The following is an 18,640-nucleotide window of genomic DNA, read 5'->3' on the forward strand; positions in this document are numbered from 1 at the left end:
TGAATATATATATAAATACACGCATAAGAATCTAATGAATAAATTTATTATTATTTTTGTCTAAAAAATACAAAAATTTATAGTACAACATTATTATGCAATTAATAATAATAATAATTATTATTATTATTATTATTATTATTATTTTATTTTTGGACGGAGGACTGTTATGTCTAATGGAGAGAAACGTTGAGGATTGATTTGTACATTAATTTTTTTGGAGACTAAAATGTCCATTTTTAAAATTTTTAGGAACTGATCTAAGTAATTACTCTGTCAAAAAATAAAATGAGAACTGATTTATCTGCCAAAAATTCATCTGTGTATTATTTTTTTTTTAAATTAAAATATCTGCTTTTAAAATTTTTAGAGACTAATTTGGATAATTACTCAAAAAAAATTAATTGAATAAGAGTTTGTTACCTAAGCTTTTTCTTTTACAAAATTACTGTGGAAAAGCTTGGTTCCGCCTTAGAGTTGAGCTTTTGGTTGGGTACGTATTGTTGGAAAGACTAAATACTAAAAATAGGATTAGGAGGTTTGAAATAATTATTCCGAACGGTGAAACTCATTGTGTATTGTGTTGTTCTGACTTCTGAGATTGAGACGGTGCACTACTATTTGTTTTCTGCATGTATGAAAACATGATCAGTTTGGGATTTTATTCTCGAGTTTGACCAGATGATGAAGCAAGAGATAATTCTTTGTGCAAGGAAAGAGAGCAGAGAAGGATGCAAGTGAAGGAGTAATGTTTTTTTTCTCTTTTTATTTTGATTGTATTATTATGTAATTTAGCTTGTGCCTTATTAGTTCTGTTTTTCTGGAAGTACTTGGTAGTTTGATAGTTGTATATTGTGTTGGTTTGTTCTCGAGCAGAGACCAAATGAAGCATACTGCATGAATGTGATTATTGTGAACTTAGAAGAAAACAAAATAGCTTTTCCCTCGCCTAATTTACCACAAAGCTGCCAAAATAAATGTATGACGTAATTTCCAGTCTATATGATATTTATGGATTATATATATCATTATTGCTCTCAAGAAACATATACGTCATTTCAAAATCGATAGTTCATTTGTTGGGTGATTCATATCCCCACTGAAAATATGTGTGTTTTGTGATATACATACGTACATGATATGATAAGATCCATGCTTATTACGGACACACAAGTACTTATTTGTTTAGTCTTAGTCACCACCTTCATAGAGCAATAATATTTCAGCAAACATGGTCCTACATCCTTTGTCATTGCATCAGTAGCTACTGTGTTCCAGAGTATAATACTGTGTTCCAGAGTATAATCGTTCAGTTGTCTCTGGGTCATCATACAAAATTACTCGTATTGACACATTTTTAGTAATAACTACAGAATGATCATTATATATTGAGAAAATTTTATTATTCTCTCTTAAAGGAAACTAAAATGATATTATTTTCTTCTCCTCTCTAGTTATAAAATATACATTCTCCTCTCTTATAATTTTTAAATTTTTTTTCTTTAATCCATTTAAAATTTTTTTGTGTTAGCTATTATTAACTTTATTCTTATTTCAAAAAAATTAAAATATTTTTTACAAAAATATCCTTTAGTAAAAATTTTATTTTTTGTCATTAAATTTTGCTTACCAAAATATCCTTTAATAAATTATTTTTTTATTGATTAAATTGTATTTTTATCAAAATATTTTATCAATAAAAAAATAATTTATTAAAAAGTATTTTGGTAAGTAAAATTTAATGACAAAAAAATAAACTTTTTGCTAAAGGATATTTTTGTAAAAAAAATTTTTTTTTGAAAAATAGATAAAGTTAACATTAGTTAACACAAAAAATTTAAAATAGATTAAATAGAAGTTTTTTTAGAGTTATGAGGGAGGAGAATGTATATTTTACAAATAAAGGAGAGATGAGTGTCATTTTAGCATCTCTTAAAAAAGGAGAATGAAATTTTCTCTTATGTGTTTTATTTAACTTATATTTTTACAGTAATTATATATTTATCGTTATTACTAAATGTTATGATGACAATATATATTTTTTTGTTGCTATTAAAATTTTTTTTATTGATAATTGTATAATTACTGTAAAAACTTTTTAACAATAAAGTACAAGATAATTATTGTCTAATTGTCGCTAAATATATTAGCAGTTATTTTTATTGTTGATAAAAATAAAACAAGACTGCTAAAAATAATTTTTCTAGTTGTGAGTTTAGAATTTGATTTTTGTTAGTTTAAAAAAATTAAAAAAAATTCAGTATAAAATTGATTAGATGATAAAAAATCTTAGGCAATATTTACACAACCTTATAAAAAAAAACTTTTATACAAAAAGATATATTAAAAATATAATTATATACTATTTATTTAAATTTTTGAGTTAAATTATTTCGTTACAGTAGCCAACATGTTAGCTGGTGGTTTGTTATAATATAATAGGAATATTATAGGGTAATTTAATATTAATTGCATTGAGAGTATAATTTGATATTATATCTCATCGGTATTTATTTAGATTCTATCATCAACAATTCAACTATGTTATAGTTCAAAGAAATATATAACCGCAATCAGACTCGTGCGATGAAAGGGTTTCGGTGGTCTCAAATTAAGGTGACTTTTAACATAAGCTTTAGAGAGATTTTATATGTCTCAGACCAGATTATTGTTTGCGCACTCATAAATCATAATCCAGATTGCTCGCACAATGTACTTTTTCAAATGTTAATTATTGAAGTTGAATCAAAGGACGCGCTATAATAAAATAAATTTAAAATAAAATTTTATAAATAATTAAATTAAAATTTATATATAATTTATATATAAAAAAATAAAATTAGAAGAGATCATTATCCTCTTTTTTATTATATAATTCTGTTATTGATGTACAGACTAAAAAATAATTAAAAAAAATATTAAAATCCTGTTTGAACAGAAGTATTTTAAAATTTTAAAAGTTTAATTTTGTGAAAATATTTTAAATTTTTTATTTAAAATAAATAAAATATTTCATAAAAATGCTTGGAATTTATAAAAAAAATTATTAGTATTCAAATAAAATATTTTAAATAAAAAAATTTAAATTAAAAAATGTATTCTGTCGTCTAAATATCTTATCCAAACACAATCTAATAGCTTATCAATCTCTGATTAACTCTAACTAACTAGAGAGACATAATCAAGCATCCAATCTTAGCTAGCTGAATTACAAAGAACAAAAGACACATTTGAAAGCTAGCCATCAATTAAAGATAGGACAAGAACATATATAGCAGACTAAGGGTCTAAGGTGAGAAACACATGCATGCTTGGACATATAATGATATGCTGGCAAACAATAATTTTGAATTAACCCAACAGAGTTTAGCGTCTGAAAAAAAAAAAAGTAATTATTACTCCAATATGGTTTCAACCTCCCTTGATTTCTGATTGGAACAATAACAAAAAATTAATTTGCACTAAACTCCCTCCATATTGCCTCGTTTTTATATGTATTAATTTTGTTCCCTACTTCCCTTATCAATATCTTAAAAATGTCAAAAGGATTGTAAAATATGAAAATGAAGACAATAATAATATGAAGCAATAATGTGCAATAATAGGAGAAAAACACCCTAGCTATATTCAAAACTCTAATTAAATCTATGTCATGAGAAATTTAGAATTTATTATTAGTTGTAATTACTATAATAATACAATGAGGAACATAATATTTTTTTGTGATAAAATTGTGAAAGAATAGGAAAAGAATAGATGAAGAAATTTTATTGATTGTTGATTGATTGAATTGAATTGAATCGTAAATTATGAAGGTAAAACTAAATATATATAGAACATTAGCCTAAGAAATATAAAAGCAAATAAAGATAAGATAAAAATAATTACAGATAAGATAAAGAAAAGATAAAATAAGATAAGATAAGATAAGATAATAAAACCTAAGATTGTAATTAAATGTATGTATTCTGTTGGGTTGAATTTGTGAGTTACGAGACTTTTTTATTGTTATTATGGACTAAGGTGAAAGAATAGTTTAATACTTTAGATTTGCTAGGATGCATGCTAAACAAACTAAAATGGCGGAAGCAATTATTCTTGATCTGTTGTTGGAACTTAAATGCAAAAGAAAAAAAAAGAAAGCATCACAATAAGTGGCTTCATGGAGTTATTTTTAAGCTGTATGGACTTCAGCGACTGAAATGATTTACTTGTATGTAATAAGAAATAATCTAATGTTTAATTAATTTTACTGTGTTTTTTCCAATATAAAGAAGAAAAGAAGAAGGCATGTTATATTATTTGTTAATGATATGCATTGCAGTAGTGTACAAATTAATAAGAGCCTATTTATTTGAAGAAAAAAAGGAATAAAATTGCAGGAATAATTAAAGACACATACATGATGATGGTATGGGTTGGGGTCATGAGGCATTAAATAGTTATAATAGTACAAAGAAAATAGTAACATGGTTTGGAACAAACAAAGAGTTATTCATTGATGTGCAACATTTATTATGTTACATAGATGTAGAAATCCAGGTCCAACTGTAATCATCAGAAAGCTACAAATTGAAGCAATAAATTCCTGTCCGCAAAATCAAATTAAATTTACAAGAAATTAAAAAAAAAAAAAAAACTTACAAGCACAAAGTAATAAGAGGGAGAGTGAACTCACCAATTTCACCATGTTCTTGACGAGTACATATATATCTCTAGAAAAACACCAAACTTGAAAATTAATAACTACATACACAACCCATGCTTCATAATATTAGAGATATAGTTCATCATCAGATAAGTCGCCTACATACTTAAATCAAACCAAAGCTAACAAATCAATATGAGAAAGAGATATATAATATAATATAATTGGCTTGCTTGATGAAGCAAACAATATACATATCGGACCAAAACGCTTCAATTCCCCGAGAAGAGAGATCGAGATAGAGTAGCATGAAAAGAAGAAGATATGAAAGCACACCCTAGCTAGCTTGCTAGAGCTATAGCTGCTTTGATTTGTAATAATAATGGAAGGTATGTAATAAGAGGGGTAGGGTTTGTTCTTCTTAAGTGGAGGCATAGAGTTGCTGTTGTCTAACCGTTTTCATTGGCGGAAGATGGTGGTGCGGTTGGTGGGGGGTAAGAGATGCGGTGAGAATGATGATAAAAGTAAGAGTGATGAAGAGGGAGTAATGATGATGATGATGAGGGTAACAACGTGGCAATTGTTGCCACATCATCGCTGTAATTATTGATTCATTTTTGAAAAGGAGTTTCTCGATTTGAGATACTACTATAGTAGAATTAGAATCTAAAAGATCAAATTAAATAATGATGTGAATCTAAGAGACCACTACAAAAATTTACTCATCATCAATTACTTATTTGTCATGAAGTTAAGTTTGCCAAACTAAATGCAAAAAACAAGAATGTGCGTCATAATTCTACAAGAGTAGTGTTAGAATACCAGTATAATTTATTATTTTTGGCTAATAATTAGTCAAGAAAATTATAAATATTAGTTAAAAATATGATATTAAACTACTAAACTAAAAATACTAATTTGCTAGTTAAAAATATTGACCAATATAAAATAAAATTATTAACCCTCAAAATTTTTTCATTCTACCATTCTCAAAATACATTATGGGTGTATAGAACTTAATTTTGAGATATTACTTAATAAAATAAATGCTAACTGCTAAGTAATTTATGCCAATAAAATATTGTGGCATATAGCACCATAATTTGAGTTTTTCTACATATTTAAATTTTTTTGGTAATCAAGTCCAACTAAATTGGTTCAAACTCAACAAAAATCAGTTTTATTAGTGAGAGCATGAACACACACTCTAACTATTTTAACGTTCGTCCTCCTCTTCTTCTTCCTTCTTCGCGTTCCTCATCTTTCTTCTTCACATTCCTTCTTCTTCTTCGCATGTTTCCTCTTCATCGTTGTTCTTTCATTGCTGCTGTTGTTGTTGCATTTTTTTCTTTTTCTTCTCTTCTTATTAGTGATTTTGCAGCATTATGTATTTCTTCCTCTTCTTTGTTTGATTTTTTCTTGTTTTTATTGTTGTTAAGAAAGTAGAACAAGAAGAAAATAAACAAGAAAGAGAAGATAAACAAGAAAAGAAGAAGAAAATGATGATGATATAAAAATTGAGGAGTTTTAAATTATGCAGAATTTATCAAGAAATAACACCGAAATTTATTAACCATTACACAGGAGTTTCTCAATTTTGACACCGAAATTTCTTAACCATGACACAAGTTCTTATTAAGAGGGAGAAACAAGAATTATGGGTAGTATTTGTAACAAAATTTTGTTACAAAAAATCTAAATTTTGAAACGAAAGGAATTTGTGACAAAAAAAAGGTTGTTGCAGTATGTCTCGTTACAAAAAGTTTTTGTAACAAAAAATAAAACTGTTACAATACAAAGTAATATTTTGTATCAAATTTTTTTTAATACAAAAACTTTTTTTATTACAAAAGTGATAATAATTTTTTACCTTTAAAATTTTTTTGGTAACAATATATTTTTTCTATCAGAAAATTTTGTTACAAAATATAACTTAATTTTGTAACATTTTTTTTAATATAAATTACATATATAATTTATCAAATTATTTTTTTAATTAACTGATCTATTAACTAATTTACTGAGTAAGTCAACATTTATATAATATGTAATAATATAGATAATTCAAACATGCATCATTTAACTAAGATTAGTTTAAAACAAAATAATATTAATATCTACATTTATTAGTTTCACAAGTTATATTTCTTCCACAAGTTCAACCGAAAGTTAAAGTCTAACATAAATTAATATCTTTATGAATGAAAATATTTTTTAGTCCTTTAAATAGTATGTTGTTACCATTTTAGTACTTCTGTAAATTAGAAAAATTACAATTTTTTTCATTCACTTTTATTCAAATTTTTAGAAATATTTTGGCAGAACCTCTCCTAAAATTTGGATATTTTCACCGTCTACAGTTTCATAAAAAAATAACTAATTCATTATTTATTTCTCAACCAATACACAACTAAATTTATCAAATCAAATAACAGAATATTTGTCATTTTTCAATCATGACATAACTAAAATATAATAAATAGATCCATATTTAACATTTTAAAATAATTTTTTTAATTATAAAAAATATTTATATTTTGTGATAAATAAATAAATTATTATAAATAATATTAAATTTTAAGATAAATTAATTTTTTGTTATAAAATAAGTTAAATTTTGACAACTATTTTATGAGAGAGAGAGAGAGAGAGAGATTTGAATGGATGTCAGCTATGTTTACCTTTTGTTACGAAAACTTAGGGAGGAGATTATTGTCAACTAGCGCTTGTATACATAGTAAAATAAAATGACTATGATACCAATTGTATCTAGAATCTCATGGAAAAGGAACAGCTATGAGATCTAAAGTCTATATCCTTGACAACTAAGCCAACATTCATATATAGATACGTTGAAATTGTATATGATAGTATCACCAAGGTCTTGAAATATTACTCTCTTTTCACATTATTTTTATGTCTTAATACTCCATGCTTAGCTTACAATCTGTGTTAATACTTAATATTGTTGTCTTCCCTAATTAATTTTAAAATCATCAAGCTTATTTCCACTATATATATTATTACGATAAGATAAAAGGGTGTGTGTACTGGTTTATGTTTATTTATTTCGAAAAAGTTTAGGGATAGTAATTTTTGTGTTTTGTAGTCAACACTTAACCATTAAGAGAAAAGTGAGTGATTTTTTACTATTAAATATAATCTCACACCATTAAAAATACTATTGATGGTCAATTGATGGTTACAAAACACAAAAATTGCTGACCCTCTAACACTCTTCTTTAAAAAATATTATTCTAAAAAAAATAAAATTTCACAAATATACGTATTAAAAATATAACTTTAAGCTTTTTGAAGTAATATAAAAAAAATCTGAACAAAAAATAGCTTCTTTTCAAAAAGATAAATATAACGAATAATTTAATTTTAATACACTGTCAGTGTAAAGTAGTTTTACATTGTACTAATCACAGAACGCTATATTAGTAAAAACGACTATCTTTTTCGTTTGACTGCGTAAATGATTATCTAAAAGAATGAATACAATTACACTATTATATAAAATACTTTATACTGTTAATATATCAAAATTAAACTTATAAACAAAGAGCAGCGTATTAGTTAGTTATGAAAATATAGCGTATTAGTTAGTTATGAAAATATACACATACATGCATTCAGTAGCGGATCCAGAAATCTTATAAAGAGAGACCGAAAACAAAAAATTAAAAGTGTCATTAAAATTCAAAATGAAAAAAATAATTGTATATTTTAATATTATTTTAAACTAAAATTAATTTTAAAAAAATCATTTATATCAAAGTTTTTTTCATAAAATTCTTTTTATCCTTATTATAAAAGATATAAGTCTTATAACATAAATAATATAAATTTATTTCTCTAATACTTTAATATATGTATTTAAAATAAATTAATAAATATAATATATAAGATATATTCATATTAATAAATAATTCATTTAATATATTTGATTTTAATATTATAAAAAATAAAATTTAATCTAATTTATTTTTATGTATATATTTTCTTATTACATTCAATTAGAAATTATTATAAAAATTAAAGTATTTTTATATAAAAATAGATAGAAGAATTACAAAAAAGAAAAAATTGAAAGAACAAAAGAAAATAAATTAAAAATGCATGAAATAGGGTTTAAACCCATGTCTTGGAGTATAAATTATCTTTCTTTAACCATTGAACTAGAAGATATATTGTAAAATTTTTTAACATTATATTAAATATATTTTAAGTTTTGAAAATTTAGGGCAACCATGGTTCATGCTAGTCCCCCTAAATTCGCCTCTACATGCATTACTATTTTTTTTTAAACAAAAAAAATGATTTGTGTATGAAGCCAATTAAGTCAACTATTTTCAAGTTTTTTTTTCAAAGATAAATGTTATTTTATTAATATAAAATAAAAGTGTTTTTATAAGAAAGTACAAAAGAATTGGGTATTCCCATTTATCACCAACTGTGACTGAAAGACTAAGAGTTTAAAGAAGAGTAAAGTAATAGTAAAGAAAATTAGCAGCATCTATCAGGTATGGCTCACGAATTCACGCACTAAATTGCTGGCTTCTTTCACTGTCTCTGGTGCCAGGCTTATTACGTTCTCAAAAACACACCGATTCCTCGCTTTCCAAGTGCTCCAACACAGTGCCGCTATGATGAGGGTCTTTTGTCTACCGTTTAATTGAGCCGCTGCCCAGGATAAGACTCGTTGCAACCAATTGAAAAATGTCTCTTCTTCTCTCATCCATATTATTGAAGATAGGGGGCTTAGTCTCCATATTATTGAAGATAGGAGGCATTGGAACAAAGCATGAGAAATTGATTCAGCCTTCAACATGCATCTTGGACAAGTGGCAGGAGTGGATGCGAACTGGCTGTGGACTTGTTGCAACACTGGAAGCTTTTCATGAAGACTTTCCATAGAAAAATCTTAATTTTATGTGATAATTTCAACTCCCAAATGTTATTCCAGACTCTGTTGTATATGTTTTGGGGCCTCAATGAAGTAGGAGAATGAAAGAATCCATAAGCAATTTTGTATTCTGACCCAACTTCATATATACTCGATTTTGTCCAGCACCAATTAACTTCATCCTCCTCCTCTGTTGGTTTGATTGAAAAAAATTTATTGCATATATCAACTGAAAAAATTGACTCAATCAGATTTCTATTCCAACTTCTATCAGGATTTAGTAACGCACTAACGTAATACACTTGCAGATCTGGCAGGATTGTGAGTGCATTTTGAGGGACATCAAAGGGCACTGGTGGTGGGAGCCAGGGGTCATGGAAGATGCGAACATTAGTGCCAGAGCCTATTTTCCATAACAAGCCTTTCTCGATCACCTTGCACCCTTCAAGAACACTTCTCCAGCCTCACGACGGTACGCTTCCTATCTCTGCATGTAGGAAATCTGTATATCTGAAATATTTAGCTTTGAGCATTCTTGATAGAGTAGAATTAGGGTATTTCATTAGACGCCAACATTGTTTTCTCAATAAAGCCAAATTTTGCGCCCTTAGGTCCTTGATCCCCAGTCCGCCATCTTTCTTCGGTCTCGTCATTGTGTCCCATTTAATCCAAACCATTCTTCGTTCTGCGCCTTTTTGACCCCACCAAAATTGCGAGAGCATGCTATGAATCTCAGTCAACAGTGTGTCCGGGAGCTTGAAACAAGAGAGTGTATAAATAGGAATCGCCTCCCCCACCGCTCTCAATAGCGTGTGCCTACCACCTGATGACAATAGACTTCTTTTCCAACCCATAATCCTCTTCTGAACTTTATCCTTGATAGCATCAAAGGTTGCTTTCTTTGATTTTTGAACTATAGAGGGCAGTCCCAGGTATTTGTCTTGTGCTCCGATATGTTCAATATTTAGTGTCTGAGCAATTGCTAGTCTTGTGTTCTGCGGTGTGTTGTGACTGAAAAAGATAGCTGACTTCTTCAGATTGAATTTTTGCCCACTGAAACCCTCATAGATCTCTAGCAATTCTAGAATACTTTGGCTTGTATTAGGTGCGCTTTTGCAAAAAAGGAATGAATCATCAGCAAACAAAAGGTGATTAACTGTTTGGCATCTCCGATTAACTTGAACTCCTTGAATTAATCTGTTTTGCTCTGCCTTATGTAGCAAGAAGGAAAGCCCTTCTACACAAAAAAGAAAGAGATATGGAGATAGGGGGTCACCCTGTCGGATGCCCCTATTTGGCCTAAAATAGCCAAAAGGTTGACCTTCCACAACGACAGAGTAAGAAACAGTCGTTACCAATTCCTTAATCCAGTTAATCTATTTAGCATCAAAGCCCAGCTTATCCATAATATACCATAAAAAATGCATTCGACCCTATCATAAGCCTTACTCATGTCTAGTTTAATAGCCATCTCATGCTCTGCCCCACTTCTCTTATTTTTCAAATAGTGCATACATTCGTGGGCAATTAGGATATTATCTGAAATGAGTCTACCTTTGAGAAACGCACTCTGATTTGGGCTTATAATTTTATTCATAATATCTTGTAATCGATGCACCATAACTTTAGAAATAATTTTATACATAACTGAAGACAAGATGATCGGTCGTACCTGAGTCATGTCATTGGCATCTGGCACCTTTGGAATCAAACAAATTTGAGTATGATTGAAGCTTTTTAGAATTCTGCCACTGTGAAAGAAACTTCTTACTGCCTTAAAAACGTCACCTCCAACTATATCCCAGAAAAAGTGAAAAAACTTAGCTGTAAACCCGTCATCACCAGGAGCACTCTGAGCGTGAACACTAAATGTAGCTCTTTTGACCTCGTCCATAGTTACTGGCCTTTGGAGCCTACGGTTCATGGAAACTGTAACCTTTGGCTCCAAATCCTCTAAGTATAGATTCGGATCAGTCGAACAAGAAGAAGTAAAAATATCGCAAAAGTAGTCTTCAGCTATCTTTGCAATATCCTCCGGTTTCGATGCAATCTCATTGTCCCTCCCTACTAATCTCCAAATTCTGTTCCTTTGCACCCTTGGTTGAAATTTCTGGTGAAAGAATCTAGTGTTCTGATCTCCTTCTTTTAGCCACTTGACTCTAGATTTTTCTTGCCAATAGCTCTCTTCTTTCAAATATGCCAGCTCCAACTTCTTCTCCAAACTGGTAACCTCCTCTCCCCCATTGATTCCAGCCACCCGCAACTCCTCTAGTTTAGCTTGAAGGTCCTCAATTTCTTTTCGAGAGTTTGCTTTGTGAGTTTTCTGCCATTGAACTAGTCTATGTCTACAAACTTTCAACTTTTGGGCCAAGTAGAACATAGCTGAGCCTACAACTTTCATTTTCCACACTTCACTGACAATTCTCTTAACATCCTCTTCTCCACACCAACGTTCCTGGTATTTAAACCGCCTTTTACTATGCCAGGATTGAGGTTCGGTTTCCATCAAAAGTGGAGCATGATCCGAGCCTGACTCTGTGAGCCTGTGCACCACTGAATTTGGAAACTTCAACTTCCATTCCATCCCAACTAAATAGCAGTCAAGCCTCTCCTTCACCAATCCTCTCCTTGTCTTCGATTTGTCCACGTGAAAGGGTGCCCCACTATTCCAATATCCACTAATTCGTTACTGTCAATAAAATTAGTGAATGTTGCAATGGTGGTTGCTGATTTTTGGCCTCCACCCTCCTTTTCCGCTTGGCTTGTTATAGCATTAAAATTTCCTGCTATTACCACTTTTTCTTCTAGGTGTTGGCTCATTGTTGTAAGCTCCTCAAACTGTAAGGATCGAATTTGTTCCGAACAACTCAAATGGACACCAATGAACGCCCATACCTCACTGTTTCCGACTTCCTTAATTTCGGCTACCACAAAGAATTCTCCACTGCTAATAATTTAAACACTGATGCTGTCCTTCCAAGCTAGCACAAGTCCTTCTGCCATTCCTGCCGGGTTAACAATATGCCAATTTTCGTAGCTGCATACCCGAAGTTTTACTTCCACCTGTTGAGATTGGTTCTTTGTTTCACTTATAAACACAATCTCGGGGGAGTGGGATTTACAAATCCCTTTTAAGGTGTGAATTGTCAGGGGTCTCCCCAAACCCCGACAATTCCAAACTATAGTTCTCATGGCGCCTTGGGTGCCATTTGTAGGCTAGCACCCTCCACCATTTCTTCAACTGCATTTTCATCCCCTATTCTTGCTTTTTTTGTAGATCCTTCAGCTATACCACTCATCAACCTTTTTTTGGGTTCACTTTTAGTATCTGACTCTGCAGCACCTTGTCTTGCTAACCTTTTCCACTTCCTACCTTTCTCTGTGGTAAGACACTACCCAATAGCGAATTGCATAAGCTGCCCTTCATCCTCCTTGGTATTGGACTGACCAGCTATGATAACCTCCATGCATTCTGTTCTAGAATTGGCTGATTGAAGTGACTCAGGTGCTGCCCTATTACTAGTGTCTTGTGGTTTCAAACTTTGTTTCTCTTCTTGCATTGACATCCCTGCAAATTCTTCCAATAAGTAGTTTAAGACCGGTTTTTTCTTACGTTGAGTGGCCTTATTCTGATTTTGGGTTGAGTTGTTGAATGCTCTTTCTCCTTTAGAGTAGATTCGCATTCCCACTTGGCTGGCTTTAACCCATTCGCCAATGTCATCCTCTTTTACCATATCACTCTCTGTATCCTTCAGCAGATCATGGCAGTTTTTTACCTCGTGCCCCAATTTTGCGCAATAGGTACAAAACTTTCCAAGTCTCTCATAGCGCAGTGCCACTTCTACCTCCTTTTTATTAGGTCCTGCCACTATTAACTGATCTCTCACTTGCCTGGCAGCATCAATATTAATTTTGGTCTTCACAATCCTAGTTTCTCTGCCTCGCATCTGAAATTTACCTACCTCCAATACTGTGCCCAATTTTTCTCCCAATTTACGTCCAACTTCGAGGGTTTTAAACGATTCTGGCAAACTCCAAAATTGAAAATTGAAAATAATCTCTTCATCACAGTTCTGATCTTCCTTCCATCTCTTGACATGGAGCACATAATCTTTGAATAGCCATGGAGAACCACGTTCAACACGCAAGACATCCACTTCTTTATTAAAAAAGAATTGGAAGAAATTATCCCCTTTATCACTCACGCTAAATCCTTCCGGGTTTCCCCATATAGCCTTTAAAGCATTCCCCATGGTTCCAATTGAGAAGGTTTTGGAAGCAAAGAGTCTGCCATAGAGACTATTGGAGCAAGCGTTAATACCTTCTGATATGTTTGCCTCTTCCAGTAGAATCACATTCCTACCTTCTTTCCGGTTGTCTTCCTCGGTCCGATCTTCATCCCTCGTTGTCTCAGCCATGCAGATTACGGAGACTTGTATTGAGATTTAATTGACGTTGACAATATAGCCTTGACGGCAATAGGAACTCCGTTAAGAAACCCTAACAGAGCACTAAGAAACTCTAACAGAGCACATTTTATTTATTTAACTATTTTCAAGTTATCTTAGCCAATTTCTATAACTGATATTTTATTATTTGAAATTTTAATTTTAAATTTTGAACTATAAATTTTAGAGTAATATTACACATTCAAATTTTTTTATGAATCAAGTCTAACTAAATTAAACAATAAAATTTAGAGTAGTGTTACCTATAATTAATTTTTATTGATATTAGATCAACTTAATTAGATTTAGTTAACAAAAATACTTAGATGTATAGCATTATACTAAATGTTAACCCTAAATTCTTAACATCTAAAAAATAAGGGTTAAAAAATAATTTTATAATAAAAAATAATTAATATTAACGCATTAAGAGTTAATTTTCCATCTTTATTCTTCAACTAATTAGTAGATAACTTCTTTTGTTTAATATCAGCTAACTTTTGAAATTATTTTTTATTTTAAATTTAAAATTTCAAATGTGAAATTCTAAATCTTAATTTTAAATTTTAAAACTTTTTTTTTATTCTAATTTTAAACTTTAATTTTTTCAAAAATAAAAAATAAAAAAATTAATTTATGAAAATTAATTCTTTATACTTATTCAAAAGTAAATTGTTAATGATTGTTTGTCAGAATTCATATTTAGAACTAAGTTTTGCCATATATATGACAGGTGCGTTGTGATGGATATATTCGAACAATTATATCGACCAACTTCAAAATTATCAAAAGATAAAAAGGACGAAATTAAAAAACTTAAAAAGAAAAATTTGCGTGCACTTTACTAGATATTATATTATTGTCTGTTCATAATTAGCATGAACAAATGGTGATTAGAGTGAAACAACCAAATGTAATTATTAAGAAAATGACTCAATTACAAATATGATTACATTCATGAAATTAATAAAGCCCTTGCTGTTTTGATTAATTGGCTGAATTAAAACCATGATGATTAGTACGACTAATATATGTCACATTATTCTCCGGTAGTTACACCAGCCATTTGTATGCGAAAGAAAGCCCATTTCACTATCGAATAATACTGTTATTCAAGTTTTTTTTTTAATCACATCCAACTAAATTAATTTAATATAATAAAAATCAATTATAATTAACATTATTTTAAATTTTATTATTTAATTTGATTCAACTTAATTTATAAAAATATTTAAATATGTAATATTACAATCACTATATATAAGCGCTTATTACTTATTTTTATTTAGAAAAAATATAAGGACTAACAAACAAAGCAACCAACTTAAATAATTCTTTTAATGATTAATTTTAAATTTTTAAAAATTAAAATTTAAATAATTAGGATTGGACAAATAACTTGCACACAAATTCTAATTCATCTCTTTCTCTCAAGTTCTATCGTTGCTTTTAACTACACGTTGCACCGCTTTATTACACCTCCACCACAATATTAACTAGAGTTTGTGTGCCCCTGTCGTTGTTGCAGACCGCTGCAGCTTCCACCATTGACATAGGACTCTTTGCGAACTAAAGCAACATGCTATCGCACCACCACTTCATCGTCCAGCAATTATGGGGCCTTTCTCGGTGACGAAACCATCCCTAGCCATCACGCTTCCCCATTGAGTTGTAGCATTGTTGTCGACTCGCCGTCTTCGCACGAGTTGCACCCATTGTAGGGAGAAGCTGCGCGAGTGACGCGATCGCTCTCCCTCGTCTTCCTTCGCGCTACAGTGGATCCGTCCTCCCTCGTGTCACCGTCTTCCTTCCACTTTCTTCTTCTTCTTTTGCCGTTGTGATTTGGATTTTTTTATATAATTTGAATTTTTTTCATGTAGTTTGGATATTTTTTTATAATTTAAATATTTTTTTTTATATTGTGAATGTTTTTTCCTCCTTTATAATAGAAAATGTATTGGGGTTTAAAATGTAAAAAAAAAAATCAAACTAAAAGACATCTACAACCCCTTGAGAAAAAATTTAATGTGATTTAGATTTTTTTTATGTAAAGTTGATTTTTTTAATATAGTTTAAATGTTTTTTGGGTATAATTTGAATGTATTTTCGTCCGTAAATAAAAAATGTATTGAAATTTAGAATGTGAATAACCTTTTAAAAAAAACATCTGATTACAAAAAAATATTAACTATCTTTATAATGAATTTAATATGATTTTTTGAATTTTTTTTAATGTGATTTGAATATTTTTTTTATGTAATTTAAATATATAATTTAAATATTTTTTTAGTACATTGCAGATTTTTTTTTCATGGGCCTTGGAGTACTGTCTAAATAAAAATTAACTGAAGTTGACTATTTTTTATGGTTATCTAATATAATTATTTCATTTATTTGCTTCAATATTAATATTCTGCTTAAATTATAGTTATTTTGTCCATATTTACATACACTTGATGTGTGCGGATCGCGGAGCCATACGATTTTTAAAGAAGTACTATAGTTTTGGCCATATTGCTATATGCATTTAAATTACCACTCATGGGTGGTACGAGTCAAAATGAAAATGAAGTGTGTTTGGCGAAAACAATTCTATTAAATAAATATTTTTATATATATATATTCACTTTTCAGTTGCTTTAGGAAATTAACGTCCAACTCAAATTATATTTGATTTTTATTCTAAAATTCTCTCTCACTAGCCAAACTTTCTAAAATTAATTAATGACATGAATAACATTGTTAACTAACGTTTTCTAAAGTAATGTTATATGATATGAATACCAGTGTTAATTAATGTTTCATATTATTATTATTATTATTCAATCACATGCTATTAAAACTAAAATATTAGAACAAAAGCATATGATTCAGGAAGTATGATTTAGGATTTGTTATTTTTGTTTAGATTATATTTTATTTTAAATTTATATTTACTAATTTTTAGGAAGACTGATTTGTATTTTAATTGTAGGAGAGAAATTAAAGGATTGGATATTAAACATGAAATTTAAAGATGCGTTTCTTGCATTCATTTAAATGAGTCTTAATAGTCATTGACGGAACAAAGAGCAACAGCCAGGAAATATTATTATTTTTTATTCAGTATTTGGCCAACAATAATTAGCTTTTATATTTATAAAAATTTTATAATAAAAAATATATAATTTACACTTATATTTATCATAATTTATATGATAGATAAGATGTTTTTTCAATTAATTCATTTGTGCAGGTATGGCAGGAGGAAGTGTTACCAGAGGAGATAACCAGTTTCAGCTTTACTAGGAGTATTTGGAAAGGTTTGGTTCCACCAAAAGTGGAGCTATTTGCTTGGTTTGTACTGATAGACCGAGTGAATACGAAGAAAAGGCTAAGCCAGTTTGGCATCATCACTCAGGAAGATAATGTTTGTGTGTTTGTAATAATGACGTGGAACATGTACATCACTTGTTTCTAGGCTGTACTTTTGCGTGGCAGGTGTAGTATGCTTGGATATCAGCTTTTGGCCGACTTTGGTCTTTTTCGGGTTCGCTGAAAGAGCACTTTTTGAGCTGGACAGAGGAACCGCGAAGTAAGGAGAATCAGCGGCAGAGGTTGAGGTGCTTTTGTGCGATTCTTTGGAACATCTGGCTGGAAAGAAATAGGAGGATATTCCAGCATACCAGCAAAGGCGTTGACGAAATTATCACAATGACCTTCCTTAGCGCTAATGAGTGGAGTTGTGTGGATCTTTTTTGTTGTTGATGGCTATGCCGGAGATGATGTGGGGATCCGTTTCGGGTGATTATTGTTAGTTTTTACTATTTAGTCTTTTTGGTTTGTTGGATGATCCTGTTTGCTCCACCCTATTGTGTTGAGCTTTGCTTTCAAAAAAAATATAGTTTGTATTCATATTTTTTAGAATTTACAGACATAAAATAATAAAATTTATTTATTAAAGACAATTTAGTATTTGTATTGGTCAAATAATGGATAAAAATATAAAAAATTGCTACACTACAAAAAAAACACTAAGTTCTGTCTAACTTACAGTCGAAAAAATGAATAAAATTTGACAATATAAACCTAGCCGATAATGAGTTACCTTCCAATTTTTTATTGTCGGATTTTGAGACAGATCACCTGCCTAAAAACCATTTGATTACTGGCGGATTTTTTCGACGGTAATGTTGGAGCCACAATATCCTGTTTCCACACTATTACCGTCAGATTATACCCTTGGTAAATCCAACAATAATGTCAATTTTATTTTTTAAATTATAATTATTTAAATTTTTTAATTATAGTTATTTAAAATTTTTTTATTTAAATTTTTTTAACACAATTAGTGGTCAAATTATAAATAATAGAAACCAATTATATGATATTAAATACCAAATATTCAAATAAATTAAAATTCAAATAAATTAAATACAATGAAGTAATAAAAAGGGATAAGTATTGTTTTGGTCCCTCACGTTGAGGGTCGGAATCGAACCCGTCCTTGATGTATATTTTGATTTAAATCATCCTTAAAGTCGTATTTGAATTTAAAATTGTCCTTTTTAATAATTTTTTTTAGTTTATTCCTAAACTACCCCTATAATAAAAAATTATAAAATTTTAAAAAAATAAAAGAAAACGTATTCG

The 18,640-nt window shown here is 29.6% G+C and overlaps 2 protein-coding genes across 2 annotated transcripts; both read right to left on the reverse strand.

The window, feature by feature from the left end:
* Window positions 1-10,024: 10,024 nt before the first annotated feature.
* Window positions 10,025-12,813, reverse strand: LOC107488926 (uncharacterized). Its single transcript, XM_016109715.1, has 3 exons — window positions 12,683-12,813; window positions 11,233-12,223; window positions 10,025-10,936 (listed from the first exon to the last, which is right to left on the reverse strand). The coding sequence occupies exons 1-3, from the start codon at window positions 12,811-12,813 to the stop codon at window positions 10,025-10,027; spliced, it is 2,034 nt and encodes a 677-aa protein (XP_015965201.1).
* Window positions 12,814-12,952: 139 nt separating this feature from the next.
* On the reverse strand, window positions 12,953-13,978 carry LOC107488925 (uncharacterized). The gene has a single exon (XM_016109714.1). The coding sequence runs from the start codon at window positions 13,976-13,978 to the stop codon at window positions 12,953-12,955; it is 1,026 nt and encodes a 341-aa protein (XP_015965200.1).
* Between the last annotated feature and the right edge of the window lie 4,662 nt (window positions 13,979-18,640).

The sequence above is a fragment of the Arachis duranensis genome, chromosome 5 (genome assembly GCF_000817695.3).
Source record: "Arachis duranensis cultivar V14167 chromosome 5, aradu.V14167.gnm2.J7QH, whole genome shotgun sequence".
NCBI classification, from domain to species: Eukaryota; Viridiplantae; Streptophyta; class Magnoliopsida; order Fabales; family Fabaceae; genus Arachis; species Arachis duranensis.

What these genes read in the sequence shown, in the direction of transcription:
- LOC107488926 (XM_016109715.1), bottom strand. Translation starts at nt 12,813, where the DNA reads ATGAAAATGCAGTTGAAGAAATGGTGGAGGGTGCTAGCCTACAAATGG. An exon ending in TCACACCTTAAAAGGGATTT is followed by an intron (nt 12,224 to 12,682) that starts GTAAATCCCACT and finishes ATATTGGAATAG; the next exon opens with TGGGGCACCCTTTCACGTGG. An exon ending in ATGCCAATGACATGACTCAG is followed by an intron (nt 10,937 to 11,232) that starts GTACGACCGATC and finishes GATGCTAAATAG; the next exon opens with ATTAACTGGATTAAGGAATT.
- LOC107488925 (XM_016109714.1), bottom strand. Translation starts at nt 13,978, where the DNA reads ATGGCTGAGACAACGAGGGATGAAGATCGGACCGAGGAAGACAACCGG.